The sequence below is a fragment of the Mytilus trossulus genome, chromosome 8 (genome assembly GCF_036588685.1).
Source record: "Mytilus trossulus isolate FHL-02 chromosome 8, PNRI_Mtr1.1.1.hap1, whole genome shotgun sequence".
NCBI lineage: Eukaryota > Metazoa > Mollusca > Bivalvia > Mytilida > Mytilidae > Mytilus > Mytilus trossulus.
Window position 1 is genome coordinate 44,326,158 of NC_086380.1, and position 19,896 is coordinate 44,346,053.

Consider the following 19,896-nt stretch of genomic DNA (forward strand, 5'->3'; position numbering starts at 1 on the left):
TTCTTTGTCTGTTACTCTTTCAAGTATTTTTCTAGACGCAACATCAACGATACTATTATTTTTCATATTTAGTTGGTTTTAAGATAAATCTTCAATTGACAACAAAGCGTTGGTTGCTTTCCCTTCCCTTCCTTACCCTTATTTTTTTCTGTGATGGACAGAAAAGCTCAGTATAAACACAAGACAGATGATGTTGATACAATAAGAAATAGGAATAGAAATGAAGAAATTGGTAGGAAGTTAGGAAATCTGTTTGTTTTATGTTCAAGTTTTTGTATGCAGTGTGTTTTTCATTTCTGGGTTCAGGTTATTTTGAGTAAATGATTGAAAAAAGGTTAAAAATCGTATTTTGTGTGACTGTCTTTAGTGTAAATTTTTATAACGAGGCAGTTGTTTATCAGATGAATTGGTGCCGCGGATAGGAAATCATAATTCTAGATGAAAGAAAGTGTTCAAAAGTCTTTCATATAGCTCAGAGCACTTGTTATCTCAAAACCCTATGCACTAAATATGAAAGTTAATACTAAAAATACTACAAAGTTCATCTATCTCCCAAAACATACAAAAGAGCAAATATTAATATAAATCAAAAACCTGACCACTAGTCCGAGATTACTCTTACGTCTGACGGCTGTTTTGCCAGACAAGCTGGGGTCGTCGGACATCAGAGCTTGTCCCATATTAAAAAGTGGATATTTGCCCACCCAAAATAGATGCACTGCCTCCTCGCTTCTGGAGCCGACTGAGGACCTTGGAATTATATCAATCGGGCTTCAATCTCTTCATTTTTCATTTATCTCTTCATTTATGTAAGTTTTACCTACCTGCCAACCCTTTATTTTCTGATAATTAGACAGTTTTCACAGTGACCTACGATTTCTGCATCTTGCCTTTCATTTTCAAAGATTATCACGTGACCACAAGAAAACAAGCAAACGACCATGATGTAACACCTCATTCATTTACAATGTACGATGCAAGTTACCTAAATGTCCAAGAGCTTCCGATTGTAATCGTGGTCGGAACTAAATGCTAATTACCGATTTCCTGTAAAGGAGGTAAAAACATGTTTTTGCTTCTAAATGTTAAACATTGATCTCCTATGAAGGAGGTAAAAAAAATATAGATATTTGCATATTTGAGTCTCGAGGCCACGAACTCTCTCGTAACTTGACATCCATTTGAAAGTGAAAGTCAAAATGCATCAATCGATTGGTCTCTGTGAAAACTGTTAAAATATAGAAAAATAAAGGTTGGCAGGTAGGTGAAAGTCAGCTCCATAAGCGAGGAGGCAGCGCATCTATTTCGGGTGGGCAAATATCCACTTTTTGATATGGGACGTGCTCTGACGTCCCACGGCCCCAGCTTGTCTGGCAAAAAAGCCGTCGGACGTCAGAGTAATCTCGGACTACCTGACTTCATGCATACCTACAATATAAATGATATATGTACAAACAGCTAGCAAATAAAAAACATACTTGCTCTCAAACTAAATGAACTACAGGAGGGGCTACTGTTATCTAAAAAAAAAGCTATGCAAGTAACTGAGTACTCAAAAACATGACAAAACTTATGTTAACTATCTAATAAAAGAGCAAATATATTATTACCATATTAATACTAAGAATAAAAACAGATGAAATAACAAATAGACAGACGATATATGCCCCCTTAACTTACAGTTAAGACAGTTTAAAAAAAGGTTTATAATCTTACACACATGTGAATCTCCCCACGGGAGTACAATGATCCTGATTCTTAATTAAGTATTGATATCATTGATATTCATGTATTCTAGTCCAAATAATAATAATGTTTTTATACAGCTTTTTGATGAAAAAATTGGAGGCCAGTTCCTTCAACAGCAATATCAAAAAGAGCCTTTGAAAGTTTCTAGACGGTATAATTATTTGCACTACACATGCTACATTTTGTACATGTACAATGTAAACATACATGTAACCAAATTGATATTGTTTGACTTTAGTTCCTAAATTCAAATTTTTCTCTGTGAAACCCTCTGGGAATTAAAACTCCACCAGCAGTGGCATCAACCCAGTTGTTGTAAATAGACTCATCATATATATCAGGATCAAATTTTGCATCAACGCCAGATGCAAGTTTCGTCTACAATTAAAAGACTCATCAGTGACGCTTAAATACAAAAGTCAAAAAGGAAAAGTGTAGATAGTTCATTAAAAAAGCAACAAAACCAATGCAATGACTACTACAGATAGTGAAAGGACAAGCCTATTGTGCTAATTACAAACTAAAAAAAAAAGATTTCAACAACTCTAACTGAAATAATTGCCTAGTTACATGCTGACCAGTGTATTAGTCAGTTTAGATGGAACAACTTATGGTTAGTTAACAATATATGGACTTCTATTGATATTGGTGATTTCCATTTCCCATTTTCATAGAGATGACCCTCCACATTCAGTCATTGTTCCTCCTTCTTCTAGGTAAAGAATCAGATTCAAAACCAAATGTGATTGGTTCCAAGGGAAAACTTTGCCCAGTGTCTTGCAACACAGAAAGTTCTCTCTTGGCTATTTACATTTATATTGTCTTTAAATATTTTCATAGTTAAGTTGTTAAAGTATTGCCATTTTTATTACAAAATTTGCTTTAATTTATACTTTCAAAATTACATGTACAGGGGAGATATAACTCTGTGTAAACCAGTGTTGGCAAAAACCCGGGTTTTATGAGTATTGCCCAGCCTAGTGGGAAATACTTGGAAAACCCAGGTTTTACTGGGTTTTAGTGGGCAGTACTGGGTAATATAAAATGCTTGTCTGAATTTTAAAGAGGATTCAGTGATAAACACAATTGTAATACATTTAATAAGATTTTTATACCCTATTTTGTTTGTTAAGAATTTGTCTAGATGGGCAAACTGAAAATATAAAGCAAAACATTTTTTTTCAAATAAATATAACTCTTATTAAGAATTAACAATTACTTGTAAGAAAAATTACATTTAAATAATGTCACTAATTAGCATGATTAGTAATTATTCAGATTAAAATACAGATTTGTTTATGTAACAATAATCAGCCCTTATAATTCTATAAGTTTTATTCATTCATTCATTCATATTGGCATGACCCCTTAGGGTGTTTATTTAGCAATATGAATGTATGACAAATAAAATTAACAAATCACTTAAACACTGCAATAAAATGCATGTTTCAAGGTTTGGATTATTAAACAATGCTTGGTAATTAAAAAGGTATCTTTAAATGTACAAATCTTCTGTTAATTAGAATTAAGTGCCAGTATTTGTAAGAATCAGGCAATTTAGGTCAAAATTAAAACATAATTAGAAAAAACCCACCGAGCTAATCATGCTTTTTAATACTAACCATCATCCTGAGTTAAAAATTATTAGTCTTTTGTTTGTGTGTGTCTGGTAATATCAAATAACTTGGTTAGAAAATTGGTTAGAATGATAGCAAATTACAAGAGTTATTTCCTCTTATTCCATAATTTCTAGTGCATTTCAACCAAATTGTATCTTCTGTTACCAGAACAGAAAATGGAAATGAGTGTTATTTTTGTGCATAACTACTTATTATGAACTGAAATCAGTTTCAAATTGGGTGGGTTTTTTTTTTGTCATGTTTTCACAACTGCTTGATTCTTAGGCCGACTGGCACTTAATAGAGAATATAAGAGAATGAAATTGAGAGAATGACATTTCAATCTTCTAGATGACTGTCAATGGTTATCTGTATAAAAAGTATATATATTTAGCTGTTATACTATGAAACTGTACCAAGTCTGTACTATTTAGTGTTAAAATAAGCATAGAAAATCATATTGCCCAGTATTGCCCACTATTACCAATTTCTGGGAATATTGCTCAGCCCGGTGTCATATGGTATTTTGAACCCCATGGTAAAATGACCCCGGGGTCAAAATACCGCTATGGTAAATTGAACCCCCCCATGGTAAATTGAACCCCCCCTGTATGGAAAATTGAACCCCCATGGTAAATTGAACCCCCCTGTTTTTTTCATTCTAGATGATTAATAAAACATTTAACATTATATAAAAGCTAATCAAATATTAAAAATCATTAATACAAAAAGGGGAGGTCAATTTTCAATGATTGGTTAAAAGAAAAATATTTGCTTGGTATAATCGCTCTGAAGTCTTAACCAACAAAATTTCATTCAAAAAACTTCTTAAAGCATTAAAACCAAACAATGTAGCTTGGACACTTTAATTCTTTGAAATTAAAAATATTTATATAGAATGGTAGACTTTTAAATTTTAATTCTCCATGGTAAAAAAGGGGGAGGGGGTCAAATTACCATGGCTCAGTTAATCTAAAAATAAAATTTTCAAAACATCTTTTCAAGCTAATAAAATTAATACATACTACTTATTGGAGTATAATAAATATCTAAAGGAGTTACAGTAGCAAGATATTTTAACATGAAAGGTCTTTAGATGTATAGTAGGGGGTTCAATATACCATGGTACAATAACATGGCTAAGTAAAATTTTCAAAATATCTTTTCCAGCATGTTAAATACATACAAACTACTTATTGGGGTATTATAACTTTAATAAGGAGTTAGAATAGCTTGGGTTTTTGAAATTCAAGGTCTATAGTAGGGGGTTCAATATACCATGGTAAGGGGGAGGGGTGAGGTCAAAATACCACAAAAATATTTTTTCTATAAATTATCTTCCAGCATGTTAAATGCATACAAACTACTTATTGAAGTATTTTTACTATGTTAAGGAGTTAGAATAGCTTGAATTTTTGAAAATCAAGGTCTATAGAAGGGGGTTCAATATACTGCAGGGGGGTCAAAATACCATGAAAATATTTTTTTCTTCAAAATATTTTTTCCAGGATGTTAAATGCATACATACTACTTATTGAAGTATTATTACTATGTTAAGGAGTTAGAATAGCTAGAATTTTTGAAATTTAAGGTCTATGGTAGGGGGTTCAATATACTGCAGGGGGGTCAAAATACCATGGAAATTATTTTTTTTCCTAATATCTTTTCCAGCATTTTAAATACATATAAACTACTTATTGGAGTATTATTACTATGTTAAGGAGTCAGAATAGCAAGAATTTTTGAAATTTAAGGTATATGGTAGGGGGTTCAATATACCGCAGGGGGGTCAAAATACCATGGAAATTATTTTTTTTCCTAATATCTTTTCCAGCATTTTCAATACATATAAACTACTTGTTGGAGTATTATTACTATGTTAAGGAGTTAGAATACCTAGAATTTTTTTTAAATTTAAGGTCTATGGTAGGGGGTTCAATATACCGCAGGGGGTCAAAATACCATGGAAATTATTTGTTTTCAAAATATTTTTTCCAGGATGTTAAATGCATACAAACTCCTAATTGAAGTATTATTACTATGTTAAGGAGTTAGAATAGCTAGAATTTTTGAAATTGAAGGTCTATATAATACTCCAACAAGTAGTTAATATGTATTTAAAATGCTGGAAAAGATATTAGGAAAAAAAATACTTTCCATGGTATTTTGACCCCCCTGCGGTATTATGAACCCCCTACCATAGACCTTAAATTTCAAAAATTCTTGCTATTCAAACTCCTTAACATAGTAATAATACTCCAATAAGTAGTTTGTATGCATTTAACATCCTGGAAAAAATATTTAAAAAAAAATAATTTCCATGGTATTTTGACCCTCCTGCGGGATATTGAACCCCCTACCATATACCTTAAATTTCAAAAATTCTTGCTATTCAAACTCCTTAACAAAGTTATAAAACTCCAACAAGTAGTTTATATGTATTTAAAATGCTGGAAAAGATATTAGGAAAAAAAAATACTTTCCATGGTATTTTGACCTGCGGTATATTGACCCCCCCCCTACTATAGACCTTAAATTTCAAAAATTCTAGTTATTCAAACTCCCTTAACATAGTTATAATATTCCTGCAAGTAGTTTGTATGCATTTGACATACAGGAAAAGATATTTGGAAAATTTTACTAAGCCATGGTATTTTGACCCCCCTGCGGTATATTGAACCCCCTACCATAGACTTTAAATTTCAAAAACTCTTGCAATTCTAACTCCCTTAAATAGTTATGATACTTCAATAAGTAGTTTGTATGTATTTAAAATGCTGGAAAAAATGTTTTAAAAAAAAATAATTTCCATGGTATTTTGACCCCCCTGTGGTATATTGAACCCCCTACTATAGACCTTAAATTTCAAAAATTCTAGCTATTCTAACTCCTTAACATAGTAATAATACTTTAATAAGTAGTTTGTGTGCATACAACATTCTGGAAAAAATGTTTTGAAAAATAATAATTTCCATGGTATTTTGACCCCCCTGCGGTATATTGAACCCCCCTACTATAGACCTTAAATTTCAAAAATTCTAGTTATTCAAACCCCTTAACATAGTTATAATACTCCTAAAAGTAGTTTGTATGTATTTAGCATACTGGAAAAGATATTTTGCAAAATTTTATATAGCCATGGTATTTTAACCCCCCTGTGGTATATTGAACCCCCTACCATAGACTTTAATATTCAAAAATTCTAGCTATTCTAACTCCTTAACTTAGTAATAATACTCCTATAAGTAGTTTGTATGCATTTAACATCCTGGAAAAAATGTTTTGAAAAAAAATAATTTCCATGGTATTTTGACCCCCCTGCGGTATATTGAACCCCCTACCATAGACCTTGAATTTCAAAAATTCAAGCTATTCTAACTCCTTAACATAGTAATAACACTCCAAATTGTAATTTGTATGTATTCAACATGCTGGAAAAGATATTTTGAAAATTTTAATTAGTCATGGTAATTTGACCCCCCTGCGGTATATTGAACCCCCTACTATAGACCTTGAATTTCAAAAATCCAAGCTATTCTAACTCCTTCACATAGTTATAATACTCCAATAAGTAGTTTATATGTATTTGGCATACTGGAAAAGATATTTTCCAAAATTTTATATAGCCATGGTATTTTGACCCCCCTGCGGTATATTGAACCCCCTACTCATAACCTCTAATAAAAAAAATAATAGCCAATAAATTGTAAATTAGATTATCTGCAATACTATTTCTTAAAAACAGGGGGGTTCAATATACCGCAGGGGGGTTCAAAATACCATATGTGAAAAATGACCCCGGGGTCAAAATACCATGCGGTATAATGACCCCGGGGTCATTTTACCGCATGGTATTTTGACCCCGGGTTCAATTTTTAGGGGTTTCAAAATACCATATGACACCGGGAAAACCCGTAATACTTTGCCAACCCTGGTGTAAACAGTACTAGTTAATAAGTTATCATTTAGAGTTGTGTCACATATTTTTTCTCGATTTGTTTGTGTTGCAATGCAAAAACATAAATATAATGAGGAACTACATGATTTTTTTGTTTTCAGCTTTAAGAAAAGAAAAGAAAGATAAATTATTGAGCTCAAAAAGATTTCGTTTAGCTGAAGGAGAAGAAATAACAGATGAATACAGTATTAGTGAAGTATGGGTAATTTGTTTTAGTAAAATACATGTATGTACATGTAGATGAAGTGTACAGGCAATTTTTAAGACTGTAGTTTAAGGATGTATTCTTCTGACTTTTCAGTCTCGTTCGGTCTCGTTGAAATCTCGTTCTTAAATTATTTCCAAAACATATGATAGAAGTGGAAAATATCAATGAATTTTAAAAATATTATAATCAAACATAACTCTGTGAAAAAATGGTGTATTTACCATGAACGGTTTTTGAATAATCCAGTTATCAAATTTTACGACCATTCAAGTCAGTATTGTTAGTCAAAATTTTGAGAAAATGGGTGAGGGATACAAAAAATGATTTTACAAGAATAATATACATCCCATCTCATTTTAGTCTTTTCAAATTTCTTAGATATGTATTTTTTCAATCATTTATAACAAAAAAGTTGAATTAATATGCATTTTGTTCTTTGAAATGAGAAAAATCATAAAAATACAAAATTGGCAGTATGGTAAATTTTACACAAAAAAGCATCAAAATATGATAAAACTTTCTTATATTAACACCTACCTATAGTTTTTGTAAGTTAAATTTATTCAGATTGGTCCACTTCATCTTTATGGAAAGTATGAAAAAAAGTTTAATTGTGGAACTGTGATTTTTTTCACGATAATAGCCCAAAAATAGGTAAAAAGCGATGAAAAGTGAGAAAATCATCAAAATTGGGCATTTTCAAAGGGCCGTAGCAAAAAAAGAAGCACACTACCATATGATTTTTTCTTCACCAATTGTTTTGTTACAGTCTTATAAACCTAAAAATCAGGTTAAGAAAAAAAGTTTAATTCTAGAAATTTTTGGCTCCTCAGAGGTGTGAAAAAGTTGAATATTTTGTTTTAATGTGAAGTACAAACATTTGGGAAGATATACCCAGGAGGCAATAAAATTTCAAAAAAACAGACAGCACCATGGGCCAAAAAAAAACCAAGACCAACATCAATCCACATAATACCACACAGAAAACTAAAAATTTGAAATAGATCTGACATTTAAATATAAATTTCTGTGGAAACAAATTATCAGTTTTGAAGAAAATTCAATATTGAACTACATTGTACACTGTATGTAGGAGAGTTCAGGGATTACTTTTAATTTCAAAATATCAATTATTTTTTTTATGAACGCATTGTATACAAACAACAACTATGAAGGATGGTGGGAGGGGTCCTGATTCTGAAATTCCAGGCTTAAAAACATGAGATCCAGAGGTCCTGAATTTAAAAAAAATTAAATCCAGAATTTGAAAAAAGAATTTCTGGATCCTGAAAGGTTCAATCTCGAAATCCTGAGCTCAAAAACATGACATCCCGAAAAGATCCTACAACCCCACCCCCAACCAACCCAACTATCACAAAAAGACTTTTTCAATTCTATTTTAGAAAAAAAGCTGATCTTGTTTTTATATATCAGTGTGACATAGATTTAACAGTTTTGTAATGTTAAGTAGTAATGAATATGCTGTTACATTACATTAACTATTTTCATATATTTTAGGTAAAAACCATAGCAGCTAACTTAAAGAAGTCTGGAACTAACACTTTAGCAGCTTTAAAACTCTTACGACAGGCATTTTCACAAGGAACAGTGTACATTGATGCCTTTGTTAGGTAAGTAGATGAACTTACTTTCAGTACATTTGATTGCTCATTCAATATAAAATATGGTGCATGAATAGAAATTACATGGGGATTCAATTTAAAATTGATGTTAAAGGAAAGATAATTGAAATTGCAGGGCTGGGGTTCATTCACAGTTCCTTTTCGTATTTGTTGTAAATCACTCTTTGATATGACAGCATTATCTTTAGGCCTTAAGTGAGTTGTAGTTCATCTACTGTAAATATAAAAAAGAAGATGTGGTATGATTGCCAATGAGACAACAGTCCACAAAAGACCAAAATGACACAGACATTAACAACTATAGGTCACCGTACAGCCTTTAACAATGAGCAAAGCCCATACTGCATAGTCAGCTATAAAAGACCCTGATAAGACAATGTAAAACAATTCAAACGAGAAAGCTAACGTCAATCTATCTGTCAGTTGTGAGTTTGAAGGGTGTACATGACAGGTTTGTTTGACTCTAATGTAAGTTGACTTAGATTGTTGGTTTTCATGCAGGAGGTCATGGTTCTCTCTTGGTACTCTTGCAGCCTTGCTTCCTTCACCATTTAAAAACTGACTGCTTATACAATACAAAGAGACAATAGACGTATTTACACTTGTATGCAAATTTGTCCGCCATTACATAACATCACACAGGTTCCCGTAAACTTTGACTTCATAATTTAAAATATTTGATGTCACAACTAAAAAGTGATTGTTGCTTGACGTCAAAAGGTTATTCGGAGGTGATATAAGGTCATTCGGAGGCAAAATACAGCTAAATAACAAAAGTGTAAATACTTTTATAAACACCAATAATTAATCAATCTACCTTAGAGATAAAGTTTGTAATTAAGCTACACATGGTAAAACATTTCTCTGTGTTATCTAATAATAATTTGATAACAAAACAATTTTTTTAGTGAGGAAAACATTATACACACACTGGTTGGACTATATACAGGAACAAACTCAGATTTACAGCTAGAAGCAGGATGGTGTATCACAAATATATCAGCAGGAAGCCATGACCAGGCCATGTTAATCTCTAAATATGTAGCTCCATACTTAGTAGCTTACCTTAGTAGTCAGAACTTTCTCTTACAGGTAATAATCTATTGTACAAGAAGAAGATTAATACTTTAAATGTGAACCTTTTTGCAGATTGATATTTAACAACTTCAATATTGTATTCATGATTGTGAAATAAGCAAAAATGACCATCACACTGAAATTTTCATTTATATTTTATATATGTATTGTGTTTGTATCAGTGGTATTTCCTTCATCTGCCATTTATTTACCAACTGTGAAGTGTGTAACATCCAATGTAATTAAAATTAAATCTTTGCACTCGCTCATTTTTTTCCCTTCATTTTTCATTATGCTAATTTTATTAGATTGATAAAATCCTTATAAGAAAAAATATAAAGATTGCCAATGAGGCAACTATCCACCAACAACCACCAGACAAGAATGTAATATACTGATTAATCAAAAATATGATAACTTAGTCAGACATGAAATACAGGTGGAGGTTGATTTGGTTAAAGTTTTGTTTTGTTGTGTTTACAACAATCAAGTATAAATGAAGTTTATTATGGATATAAGGCCTTAAATAAAATATTATTTGTTTCTCCAATCCCTACTGACCCTGCAAAAACGGTCAGACTTATAAAATTTTATTGTCAAAACTAAGTTAAATATTATTTTATTCATTTCCAATTTTCAGGCTTGCCTAAATTGACCGATATTGTTCCAGCTTTTTGGAGAATTTTTTTCCCCCCTACCTACCTACCTACCTACCTACCCACACCTGGCTTGACAGGGTCGGGATTGGGGAAACAAACAATATATTAATTTAAGCCTAATATGACCATTTCTTTTCTATCCCTTTTGAAAAATAAAAATTTTAAAAAAAACTTTCAGTACTTAAACTCTTCTCATAGCTTCCTTTAAGAGATATTTATGATTCTTACTACATGTATTTGAATTATTTGTGGGTTTCACAAGTATAAATTGTGTTACCAGTACTTTGTTTATTTTTTAACTTTATAGGACCAAAGTGCTTGGGCCCTTGGCAATTTGGCAGGAGATAGTCAAGAATGTAGAAATATGGTCCGTGCACAGGGTGTGGTTGCACCATTAATTAAATTATTGCAGGTTAGTCTAATGTGATATTTATGTTGGAGAGGAATTTGTATAAGTTAGATAATTATCAAGGAATATTAAGGAATAAATGTCCTGCAATACATTTGCAGGCACAAACAAACTAAACTATTATAAATTTAATAGACATTGAAATGCATGTTTTTTATTACATGTAATAAATTGTATACACAAAGCTTGAAAGATAGAATTTTAAAACATACAAACCAGAACTGATAAATATAAGTACTTCATCATGATCATTTTACAATTGACCACCTGAGATCACCCCCAGTTTTTGGTGAGGTTCATGTTGCTCAGCCTTTAGTTTTTTATGTTGTTTTATGTGTACTATTGTTTGTCAGTTCGACTTATTTGTTTGAATGTCTCTGGTATCTTTTGCCAGTGAAGAATGAAAGAAAGGATATTAAAAAATTATTCAATTACTATTTTCACTGTTGTTCTTTGCAATGAGCATTTTCTGAGTTGTCTTGCAGTACAAGATTTTCTTTATTTCAGTCCCAACATCCTGCTGTTGTCCAGTCTGCAGCTTTTGCTTTATCAAACTTGGCCAAGGAATGTATTGAAATCGCAAGGTAGGATGTATAAATTTTGTAGTTTGGATATTTAAAAAAATGAGGGATACTTGAAAAGCCTGAATAGTTTAATTAAATGAAAATTAGCTAACAATTTAAAGTTAAGACAAAGGATTAAAATGTGTCGGGTGATAAAAATATTGACAAGTGAAGGGTGTCAGTCTCCTTAAATCTACACTTGTACAAAAGGGGAGATAATGCTTTGATAATTTTTCTATAAAAAAAAATTGTGCTTTATAATCAATGGATAAAAGCACACTTTCTGTTTTAAAAAAGTGTCAGTTTGTTGTTCCATAGTGAAATTGTTTGATGTAAGGCTATATATCACATATCTTGGACAAGTCTGGTATGATTGAATCTTTACACTATTGTTTCAAAAATTATATTAAAGGTTGTTCAAGAGTTATGGGACATTAACCATCAAATTTAAGTACATTTTTTACATGTCCTGCAATAAATACAGTATACTGCGATCGATTTACTTGACACTTTTAAGTTTATTTTTGAGTGTGGTAAAAGCAAGCTCCCTTTTAATTTCCAAATTTTAGTTTATAATTAAAGAATTGTGGGACTTGAACCATCAAATTAACAGCAATTACATGTTGTGCACTATTAAACTGTAATAAATATAATCAGATCAATTTAATTCAAATTTTATAGTATATTTGGGGATTAGTGAAAATAAGCTCCCTTTCCTATATACAATTTTCAGATTCACAACCTGAAAACTAATTGTATTATTCTTTCGACGATGCAAGAGGACAAACACATGTTGGCAGAATAATTTTAACAAACATTTTCACAACAAAAACATTTTATTTTATTTTAATTTCTTTAATAGTTTATTTACATACTTACAATGAACTTTCACTTTCAGTACGTTGCTATTAATAACGTTACTTACCATTGTAACATTGTGACGTTTAAATTTTAACAACCCGATTTTGTACTTCAACATGATTTTATGTATTGTTTTTATCCTGATGACGGTGCCCTAGGCACCGAAACATGTCGATCAATAAATTTCTGCAGCAGTCCCTAAAGTGTTGTTGTTATAAGACTCTCTAAATTTTCAGATTTGTCTTTCTAAAATTTTCACAACTATTTCAGGGAGATGGTACAGGGACAGGTTATAACAGCGTTACTGCCACATTTCATCTATCATCCAGACAATGTCAATATACTGTCAGAGGTCTCATGGGTCTTCACTTATCTAGCCTCAAGGTAGGTTAACTTAATACTGTCTGAAATATTTGAACTTAAACATTACGAAGGAGACAAAATTTTATAAAACTATGTAACTTTGTAGAAATGTTTGCAACTATTTATTCAAATTTAGACATAAACCTTTTCTATAATAAATATTGGATCTTTCAGAAGACTTAATTCTGTTTAGCTGTCATTTAGAAATTTAGATATTATACAACATGTTATATGTTAAACATATATAATTCACTGTGAATGTTATATGCATATTATTTTTAGAAAATACTGAGAAAAAAATGCATCCAATTTTGTGAAGTAAAATTTATTTACGTCATTTTTATTTTTTTCTTTACTTTTAGTGGAGAATTCTCTGAAGAAATTGTGAAAAATGGTGTTTTAACACAAATAGTTGTATTGTTGATACAGTTATCTGAGGTGCAACCACATATAGCAACGGTAAGTTATTCTAAAAAAAGAATTTATTGATGTCTGTTATTTTTTCATTTTCAGGCATTCTTTTTGTAAAAGTTTATGAAAATAAGAAATGGAAAGCATAAATTAAAAATTTTCTATCATAAAATAACATATCTTTCATAAAGTTTATGAATCAATAAATCTCATATCTTTCATATTGTTATTTCCCAAAAAAATATTACTTTCAAATATTTGCTTTACAAAAATCTTAACTTATTGGCTGGTATATATGCAGACTTTGACAAAACCATGAAATCAAAATATCAGCAAAAATACATTTTCACATATCCAAAGAAAATGAGTACTTATATTCTTAAATGAATCCACAGTCATGACAGTATATTTGAACTTGTGGCAATGAGCAATGTGCTATCTTTTTATAGATAATGTCACCATGGTTCCAAATAATTGTTCCAAATATCTGTTTTCTGTCATTCAAACACTTTGTGATTGTTATAGGTTGTGACGCCATTGCTTCGTTGCCTTGGTAACCTGTGTAGTGGTCCAGACGAGTTCACAGTTATGGCATGTGAGAACCAACAACTACTTCCTGTATTAGGAACTTACTTATCATCCAATCACAGACATGTTAAGAAAGAAACATTATGGGTTTTATCTAATTTAACAAGTAAGATAATTATCATACAATTATACTATTATTTCAAATACATAATTAAACTACATGTATTTAATATTTGTAGATTAATTGTTTTGACATGTTTACGTTTGATATTTTTTAAAACTGTATTAACAAAGCAGAAACAAAAAATATCCTGAAAGACTTTTTATGTTAATTTAATAACCCTACAACTTGTCTTGAGTCTTGGAATTAAAAGCCTGATATCTTGAATCATTGTCAAGAACATCTGTAGAAATGTGGTCATATTTTATAAAAATGGATGTGTAGATCAGATGGTGGAAGGTTCCAAAAAAATCACCTCACAACCAACAGATTATTTGGAGTAATGTTGCATTCACTAAATTGATAAACAACCAAACCACATATGAACTATGACCCATATGAAAAAGGTAACTTCCTTCTCTACCTTCCCACATTCATTTTAATGCAATATCCATTACATTTTCAAAAACCATGTTGTAATTTACATTTGTAATTCCCTACTTTGTTTTTATAGGTGAAACCAAGGCATGCTCTGCAGTGACACATAGCCCTCTTTTACACCAAATCCTAGAGCAAGTACCTGCTGCTTTTGATATCAAAATGGAGGTTAGTATTATTAAGAAACTACATAAGAATTAGCCAATCAAATGTATTACAGAAATGCTAATAACGACATTCACTGATATTTTTATACTGTCTTTCCCTCAACACAGACAGTATTTTTACAAAAGTGGATTAGCAATTAAAACTTACTGCAATATATCAATGCATATCGAGATCAAAGGGAGATAATCCATAATAGTTATCTATATCCTTTTGTCAGAACATAATTTCCTTTTGATAAATCTTCTTATCACTGTTTGTCCTTGAAGAAAATCTGCTGATCCTCACAGTTTTCTGTATTGCTAAATACCCAAAATTTGGTAATTCTTTGCATAATTTTGATGGTCAAAACCTTTGGACTACCACTTTATGAGAACTTTGTGATGACATGTATTGTTTAAAAGAATGATAACTATCGGTGTGCCATGATGGTAGTTTTATAAAGAGGATGGTTGTTTTTTCCCATTTTTTAAATGATATAGTGTTATAAGAGAGGACTACTGCATTCTTATAAGATTTTAAAAATGCAGCCATATGTATTTATGATTGACACCTGACATTGAAAGCTGGGATCACTTCTGTTGTATTATATCTTAGTTGTGAATAACACACTTTTATAATCCACAACTGCTTGGAACACCCAAACTTGCACAAATTCTTTTACAGGACATGGGAAGGTACATCTGCTTTTTAAATTAGAACTTTGATTTCCAAAACCAAACAATTGGATGACAAGTGAAACTTTTCTTCCCCTCAACCCAACTTTGGTTTATTTGAGCAATGTCTACTTTCACACTTGAACCTTTTAAAATGAATCTTTTATAAATCTGAATACTTTCTAACCTTAAGTCTTGTAAATTCCTTTGAAAGGTAAATTGTTTCAAATCAAATTCTGATATGATTATTAATGGACTGGACTCTATATACTAGTATCATGTATTGACCAAATGGAAGGGTTTGAGTACATGTACTGGAATCTATGTATGTGTTATGTAATTTCAGGCATTGTATGTGTAATATGTAATTTCAGGCATTGTATGTGTAATATGTAATTTCAGGCATTGTATGTGTAATATGTAATTTCAGTCATTGTATGTGTAATATGTAATTTCAGTCATTGTATGTGTAATATGTAATTTCAGTCATTGTATGTGTAATATGTAATTTCAGTCATTGTATGTGTAATATGTAATTTCAGTCATTGTATGTGTAATATGTAATTTCAGTCATTGTATGTGTAATATGTAATTTCAGTCATTGTATGTGTAATATGTAATTTCAGTCATTGTATGTGTAATATGTAATTTCAGTCATTGTATGTGTAATATGTTTCAGGCATTATATGTGTTATGTAATTTAGCCATTCATGGAGAAGAAATCTGTAGTTACCTTGTTGACAATGGAGTTCTACAGCAAGTTACACCAGTTTTAAAGTCATCAGATGTAGAAATATTAAATTTAGGTCTATCCTTAGTAGAAATGGCACTAAGAATGACACATAATGTAAGTATGCATAAGGTGTTAGAGCTGGTCAAAGGTCCTGGGGATATACTACCAAGTGATTTTAAAATACCTTGATTTCCAAGTAGAGCCTTGTACAGATAGATTTACATCTTTTGGGATATTCAATAGGAGTTATTATTAACCATAAGGTTATAAATGTATGTGTAAGGTAAACAATGTTCAGAAGAAGAAGAAAATGTAATGCTGATAAAAGTACAAAAGAACCCTAAGTATTGATAGTGGTAAAACATATGTTTATATATGTGGTTTGTACTTATAATTAAAAAAGTATTTGGATAGTTACGAAAACCTGAAGTAATCAAATGGAAGAAACTAATAAGAGGGGTCAACAACATAAAGCTGACTGACTTTTCAAAAACGTTATTTGGTTTTTCGAAATGTTAACATGTTTATCCTTTAAATAATATAATAATAGTTCTTTATTGTTACATAGTAAATCTCTTTAACACTTGTGACATATACAAATGTAAACAATTATAAAATAAAATAATAAATATTAGTTTTCTAAGGGAGATAAGCCATAAGAAAATATGAAGCCATAAGGCAGATGTCTTTATAGATATATATCCTTTTGGTAGCTTTCTTCATAGAAAAGGCAAACTACCATTGCTTTAAATGACATTGCTTCCTCTTCATTATAGGGTTGTCATATATTTGAGGAGTGTGATGGAGTGACAAGGCTAGAGGCTTTAGATTACCACAATAATGATACGATAAGACACCAAGCCAGTGAATTGTTAGATGTATACTTTTATGGAGAATCACAGGTTTCTAAAATATTTATATTCAAATAAACAAATACAACATTTTTACAAAGCATTCTGTATAAGGTATTGTGATGTATGATATTTCTTTTAATTCTCATAAGTAAAAAATACCCTAAACAAATGTGTTAATTTCAAACTCATTGAAAAATACGAGTCCATTCAAATCATTAATTTACATATAAATAAATGTATAGATTGGGTATATGAAATGTTATAACAATCCATAAATGCTATAATGGGACAACATATGAAGGTCAAACTTAAGGTCCTAATAATAAGTGGGTTCTCATACAATATGTCAAGCTCTGAAGGACCTAATCTAGTGTTATCATGAATGAATTCAACAAAAACCATTAACTTTTTAACTTAATTCCACAATGGGCCAAAAATAATTGTAAGGTGTAAAGATTGAAAAGTTTCTTGACTTTGGAAAGTCACACAAACATTTGACGACAGTCAATTCGGTATGTTCATCTTACACTATTTTACAAGTTTGTCCTAAAAAGACTTCATTTAACATGCTTTTAGTAGAGCCATGAGCTATTCACAGTATTCTGTTCGCACAAAATTTATAAAGGTTTATCACTGTGTTCCCTTGTGATGACAGGCCATTCTAAACATGAATATACATATGGATAATTATTTATTTCTTTTCAGGAAGGTGATGGATGAAGACATTGTCAAGTTAACCATTTAAAAGACAGAATTATATTAGGCAGCAATCTATAGTTTGCTTATTTTCAATTGATTGAGATCTTCCAGCATGCATTATGTAGAAGAAGTCAAATTATTTTGTTCTTAATTCAGGGGGAAAATGTATCAGTCTGACTGGCTACAGAAAAAGTCAAAATACAGATCAAATGCATGATTCTGATTTCAATTCTCAAGACAAATTCTGAAATGACATTTGGAAGACTAAGACTAAGAATGTGAGGCAAAAAATAAAAGGTTTGAGAGCTAAAAAAATTAAAAGGATATTGATAAAACAGCTGGAAACCTAAAGACAACTTTGACTGAGAGATTGTAACTAAACATTAAGTTCATTACTAACAGCCTCATCTCCCACTTTGATAGGTTAAACTTGTCTCATTTTATAGATTGACAGAAAAATTTAAATTAAGTGTGATCAATTTTTATATATTTAATCAATTTTACACAATTATAGATAGAATATTTATCATGTATTTTGCTTTTATGTTTAAGATTGTAATGAATTACAAGCTTATCCAGTTTTAATAAACATTATTTGTAAATATATGTGTTATTTTGATTTATTACTCAGATCTGGTACAAAAGTGAAAATTTCCACTAAATCAGTATAATTATGAAAAGAAGGTCATATACTTGCTGAAGGTTTAAATGATTCAGTAAAAAGTAATGAGTTAAATGTTAAGGAAGTAGCAACCCATTAATATAGGAAAACCATTAAGTATGTCTTACAATGTATATGAATACTTCAGTATATTTGGATCAACCAACATGTCTGTGCCAAGGTATAAAAAGTCCACATCAGGTAAATTGATCACTTATAATATTTCTGGTTTATTGGATAAAGACATGTTAGATCAATCATAACATATAAATGTACATACAAGTTTAGTTTCCCTGCTGGAAGTGACTCATTGAAATGGTTTGATTTTTGTCAAGCCTTCGACTTTTGTTGAAGAAGCGAGCAATAGCGATCCTACATTCTGTCATTGTAATTGTCGGCGCTGTTTTTTCTGCCAGGAAACAAAACATTCACTCTGTGGTTAAAGTTTATAAAATTTTAATAACTTTCTTAAACTATCCTGGATTACTATTAAATTTGGACAGAAGCTTGTTTATGATCATAAGATAGTATCTAGAAGTAAATTTTGTAAAAAAAAATCAATGATTTTTCCTTATTTTACTTATAAATGGACTTAGTTTTCTGCCAGGAAACATTACATTCACTCTGTGGTTCAAGTTTTTTAAAATTTTAAAACTTTCTTAAACTATCCTGGATTTCTACCAAACTTGGACAGAAGCTTGTTTAGGATCATCAGATAGTATCCAAAAGTAAATTTTGAAAGAGAAAAATCCATTTTTTCCACATTTAACTTATAAATGGACCTAGTTTTTTTTCTGCCAGGAAACATAACATACAGTCTGCAGTTAAATTTTAAAAACATTTATTAGATTCATAAACTATCCTAGTTTTTTACCAAACTTGGACAGAAACTTCTTACAATCAAAAGATAGTATCTAGAGGAACATTTTTATTATTTTTTCCCCTCACTTTTGTTGAGCCTGTGATTAACAGCTAAAGAAGGCAAGACACTGGGTTCTGCGCAACCCTTACAAATGTTTTTACAGGGAACCAATGGTTCTTATTTTACTCTGATTTTCCTGGTTTACAGCAAAAGCTCAGATATTATGAAGATGTGCACATCTACATGTAGTATATGAAATAAAAGAATAATATGAGCATAGAAGAATCTCCCGTTTTTGAATATTTTACCAATAGAATTACAGGCACTTGTTTCAGATTTTTTTCCCCCTATATACCATAATATAACACAAGGTACTTAACTCACATTTTGATACGACTGCAAAAATTTTAAAAAAATGGTCGTATAATGCTTCACGTAATCGTCGGCATTGTCGTTGTCAGCATTGCCAGAAGAGGGATTGTTTCTAGACGATAATAGATATAGGAAGATGTGGTGTGAGTGCCAATGAGACAACTCTCCATCCAAATAACAATTTAAAAAGTAAAGTACGGCCTTCAACACGGAGCCTTGGCTCACACCGAACAACAAGCTATAAAGGG

General features: G+C 30.9%; 1 protein-coding gene across 2 annotated transcripts; it reads left to right on the forward strand.

Moving 5' to 3' along the window:
- Nucleotides 1-86: 86 nt before the first annotated feature.
- Nucleotides 87-18,068, forward strand: LOC134680994 (uncharacterized). Of its 2 annotated transcripts, none has more exons than XM_063540324.1 (13): nt 87-232; nt 7,428-7,528; nt 9,053-9,165; nt 10,086-10,269; nt 11,221-11,325; nt 11,830-11,906; nt 13,017-13,130; nt 13,472-13,568; nt 14,046-14,214; nt 14,723-14,814; nt 16,147-16,314; nt 16,977-17,102; nt 17,760-18,068. In XM_063540324.1, exons 1-13 carry the CDS (start codon nt 154-156, stop codon nt 17,772-17,774), a joined length of 1,440 nt encoding a protein of 479 aa, XP_063396394.1. In that variant the 5' UTR covers nt 87-153; the 3' UTR covers nt 17,775-18,068. The 2 variants fall into 2 exon arrangements, with proteins under 2 accessions (XP_063396394.1, XP_063396395.1); XM_063540325.1 differs by having other exon boundaries at nt 7,428-7,522.
- Nucleotides 18,069-19,896: the final 1,828 nt, after the last annotated feature.